The 4,665-nt window shown below is 38.8% G+C and overlaps 1 protein-coding gene across 1 annotated transcript; it reads left to right on the plus strand.

The window, feature by feature from the left end:
- The first annotated feature begins 498 nt into the window (after nt 1-498).
- Nucleotides 499-3,300, plus strand: LOC21389725 (UPF0051 protein ABCI8, chloroplastic). Its single transcript, XM_010094977.2, has 2 exons — nt 499-2,031; nt 2,782-3,300. Exons 1-2 carry the CDS (start codon nt 568-570, stop codon nt 2,998-3,000), a joined length of 1,683 nt encoding a protein of 560 aa, XP_010093279.1. The 5' UTR covers nt 499-567; the 3' UTR covers nt 3,001-3,300.
- The last annotated feature ends 1,365 nt before the right edge of the window (nt 3,301-4,665 follow it).

A 4,665-nucleotide genomic window follows, 5' to 3' on the forward strand; every position in this document is an offset into this window, starting at 1 on the left:
CCCATATATATATGGGCCTCAAAAGCATATATTGATGGTCATGTGAAGCGTCTAGGATGCTACATTCTAAGCTCGTCCCTACCAGAAAAGAAGGCACGTGTCGCACACAAGACAGCTATCTGAGTCTATGGCCACGGAATTTTGTTAAGCTCGTGTACTTCACATATTTGAGTTTTTAATTTAAATTAAAATGTGATATTTTTTAAAAATTTTTTATTATAATAAAAAAAATTAAATATGATATTTTTTAAAAATTTTTTATTGTAAAAATTTAAAATTAAAAACTCAAATTCAAATAGATGAAATGAACGAACCCTTAATTTCACTACTTCACGGAACTTTTTTTCTTTTATATTTTTGTTCCCTCCTTTTAAATAGATGAAATGAACGAACCCTTAGTTTCACTACTTCACGGAACTTTTTTTCTTTTATATTTTTGTTCCCTCCTTCTAGAAAAGTAAAAGGAAAAGAAAATAAATATTTATTTGTTTTTTTCATCTTTGGCTCTGACCACGATATTTTATTTCATTTTGCTCTCGCCTTCTGTTTTGACTCTGAACCACATCCATGGCTTCTCTGCTAGCTAACGGCATTTCAAGCTTTTCTCCACAACCCGTTTCGGAATCTTCCATGTTCTCAAAAGGGTTTCATCCGAAACTCGAAATTTTGAAGCTTTCGAATCCGAAATCCCCTGCTTCTAGAAGGGTCTTTAGGGTTCGTGCAGATGTTGGCTACGACCAAAAGACCATCAATCCCGATTTGGGTTCTTTACCAGGTAAGCTCTCGACTTCTTCTTCAACTAGGACGGACGATAAAATCCAAGAAATTCTCCATAACCGCGACTACGATAAGAAATTTGGGTTCAGCATAGATATTGATTCGTTTTCAATTCCAAAGGGTTTATCCAAGGAAACTATTCGTTTAATTTCTACGCTTAAGGAGGAACCCGATTGGATGCTTGAATTTAGATTGAATGCTTTTGAGAAGTTCTTAAAGATGAAAGAACCCAAATGGTCGGATAATCGATACCCACCAATTGATTTCCAAGACATGTGTTATTACTCGGCGCCTAAGAAGAAACCTACTTTGAATAGCCTAGATGAAGCTGACCCTGAACTCATTAAGTACTTTGATAGATTAGGAGTCCCGTTGAACGAGCAAAATCGATTGGCTAATGTCGCGGTCGACGCCGTTCTCGATAGCGTGTCGATCGCCACGACGCATAGAAAGACTTTGGAGGCTGCTGGTGTTATATTTTGCTCGATTTCGGAGGCGATAAGGGAATACCCTGATTTAGTTAGGAAGTATTTGGGAAGAGTAGTGCCTAGTGATGATAACTATTATGCGGCTCTGAATTCCGCAGTGTTCAGTGATGGTTCTTTTTGTTATATACCGAAAGATACTAAGTGCCCGATGCAAATTTCGACCTATTTTCGGATCAATGCTCTGGAGACAGGGCAGTTTGAGAGGACTTTGATAGTTGCTGATGATAGGAGTTTTGTGGAGTATTTGGAGGGGTGTACTGCACCTTCTTACGATAGGAACCAGCTTCATGCTGCCGTGGTGGAGTTGTACTGTGCGGAAGGAGCGGAGATTAAGTACTCCACAGTGCAAAATTGGTATGCCGGGGATGAGGAAGGGAATGGAGGAATTTATAATTTCGTTACAAAACGTGGCCTTTGTGCTGGGGATCGCTCGAAGATATCTTGGACGCAAGTGGAGACCGGGTCTGCGATTACTTGGAAGTACCCAAGCGTTGTATTGGAGGGCGATGATACTGTTGGTGAATTCTATTCTGTGGCTTTGACTAACAATCATCAACAGGCGGACACAGGAACGAAGATGATTCACAAGGGAAAGAATACGAGGAGTAGGATTATTTCCAAGGGTATATCGGCTGGCAAGTCAAGGAACTGTTATAGGGGACTTGTTAAGGTTCAGTCAAGAGCAGAGAATGCTCGAAACTCCTCGCAATGTGATTCTATGCTTATTGGTGACAATGCCGCTGCAAACACATACCCCTATATCGAGGTAGTTCCTGCTCTGAATTTTTTGTTTGGCTACTCATTTACTCATGTTAGTAATTTCCTTTTTTTTTTTTGGGGTGTGTGTGTGTTTTTTTTTTTTTTTGAAAGAAACTGAGACTTTTATTCAAAGAGAATAAATATAAAATATACAAGGGGCGAGAGGAAGAGGATTCCTCGGCAAAAACAGACCCAACAAAACAAAAAAAATCAAAAAGAAGAAAAAATCAGGGACTTCAAAAAGATATGACTATAGGAATAATGCCCAGCTCCTAACAAAGTCCGAGAAAATTGGACTGCCAAATTCATTGTCTCTGTAAACGTACAACGATATCCAATACTTTGCTTTATCCCAGAGAACAAAGCAATCTTTCCCAGCTCTTTGAAAATTCTCTGATTCCTTTCAAGCCAGATGCCCCCAAAAAATTAGCTAATATGGTTGCCCTCCACAAATTTTTGCCTCTGCAACTAAAATCAGGTGGAGGGGGAAACTCAAGCGACTCTGCACAGCTTCTAGGGGTTACCCAGGTCAAGGGGGACTGGCCGGGGTTTGGTTTTCTGGAGGATTGATGCTTGTGGGAACTACATATTAGTGGCTACTACATAACTTAGCTCAGTATAATTACTTTTGTGACTTGCATTATCTTGTTGCCTTGCTTTTTTGATCTGGTTGACCTTTGTGGGCCTTGTCAGTGTCTTTTGAATATGTATAGTGCAGGACCTTTGTAGGTTAATGGATTGTTTCTTTGTTGAACAGGTAAAAAATCCTACAGCTCGCATTGAACACGAAGCCAGTACCTCGAAAATTGGTGAAGACCAACTATTTTACTTTCAGCAGAGGGGAATTGACTACGAGAAAGCCATGGCTGCCATGATTTCTGGATTCTGCCGTGACGTCTTCAATGAACTTCCTGATGAGTTTGGGGCTGAGGTGAACCAACTGATGAGCCTGAAGCTTGAAGGATCAGTGGGTTAGACAACTACGGAGATGCATCCAAGTAACCTTTATGCTTATGAAATCAATATTTTTGTCGACCAATAAAATTTTTAAATAGTTTGCCGGGCTCCTAGTTTGCGTCTAGTTACTTCATGAAGTGGTTAGAATATGGAAAGGAAAAATATGTACATAGTTCTGTGGTTGCATCATTGATGGTGTATCTATCTTTATGTTACTACTTACTGAAATGACAATGCTGTATTCTAAAAACTATGGTGCAGAAAAATGTGCTTGTTTCTTAGCAATAATGTTATAATATGAAAAGCCAGTTTAAGATTATTTTATGCTGTCTGTGAATCCATCTATTTGAGCATTAAGTTTACATGAGAAGACAATTGCGATGCTCGCTTCTGCATTTTTAATAGTCGCCAAATCTTCTCATTTTTCTACCGTGTTCTGTAGGAGAAAGTAGAAAGGAGGGAGAGGTACGTATTCTCGGTGAAGAAAATGGAGGGTGAACTTTTTCCGTATTGTGTTTGATATGGTTTCCCTCTTGTAATCCTCTCTACTTTTTAAGGGATTAAATAGTGATTTAGAATCTCTTACCCAAATCTTTCCTCCTCTAGCCCTTCCCAACGAAAGTCTTTCTTAATTGGCTCTCTTTAGCTCAGCTTGAACCTGTCTCTTTCAAGCTTTCTACCCCAGGCTTTGATCTAAGAACCGGGCGGGCAGGGGTGGCATCGATTTCATCGAAATGAATTGAAATCTAAAGAGGCAAATATTTCGTTCAAACCAAATCGCTACGAAGTTGAAAGATGCCTTCTTTGATGAAGACACACACACACATATATATTGGTATCCCGAAAAGATGCTCATATTTAGGCATTCCCACCAGTAAGTGAATAATCATTATTTGATGAAATAATATTCTCCTACCAAAGAACAGCAAGTCCTAAAATCTACCTTTTAATCCTTTCACTCCTATCGTTTCTCACGTTTTCCATCCTACCAAACAAGTTCTGTTACCCACATTCAACGAGTTTGGAAAATTTCATTCAGAAAGAAAAAGCTTGGAGTCCATATTGTCAGCATGATTACATGTTTGTTCATTTTAGAAAATTGCTCTTAGACCAGTAGGTTTGTAGCGTCCTTCTCAGGCCAGTCTTAACTACAGTGGCTAGGATCAAGGTACAGTAAGATCACCTTTGGCTTATCCTCTGGTGCCAAAAGATCAGTTGCTAGCTCTGCTACAAAATCTTGTTCACACACGTACTCGTGCGTATATACGTGTTTTATTCTTCCAATACACATACATAGAGAGAGACACATTAGTTTTTTTTTTTTCTTTTACACGCATGAATACGACTTCAAGGGTGCAATATGACAAACTAGGAAATGAGCTGTCTAATAGTACGTCAGTGTCTTTTGAAAACATTATACGGACTTAACAGAGGAGGGACAAACTCTTCTACTATAGCTGTTTCAGGAATATAGGAGTATTTTACTAGGTTTTCTATTTTAGAAGAAAGAGATCTCTTACAAGAACTAGGAATAGTAATTGATGAGAATAATCTAGTTGGTTCTAAGGTCTGGGTAGATTTGTGGGTAAGAGTATCCATAGTGTGTTTGGTTTTCCCTCTTACTCTTCTTCCTTCCTGTTTCCTTTTATCACAATCTTCTCATATCTAACAATCAGAAAAAGGT

The sequence above is a fragment of the Morus notabilis genome, unplaced genomic scaffold, assembly GCF_000414095.1.
Source record: "Morus notabilis unplaced genomic scaffold, ASM41409v2 Scaffold419, whole genome shotgun sequence".
Taxonomy (NCBI): Eukaryota; Viridiplantae; Streptophyta; class Magnoliopsida; order Rosales; family Moraceae; genus Morus; species Morus notabilis.

Bases quoted from the DNA above. Each gene is read 5' to 3' on its own strand.
- LOC21389725 (XM_010094977.2), top strand. From the start codon at position 568: ATGGCTTCTCTGCTAGCTAACGGCATTTCAAGCTTTTCTCCACAACCC. The intron at 2,032-2,781 runs GTAGTTCCTGCT...TTTGTTGAACAG, and splicing joins ACACATACCCCTATATCGAG to GTAAAAAATCCTACAGCTCG.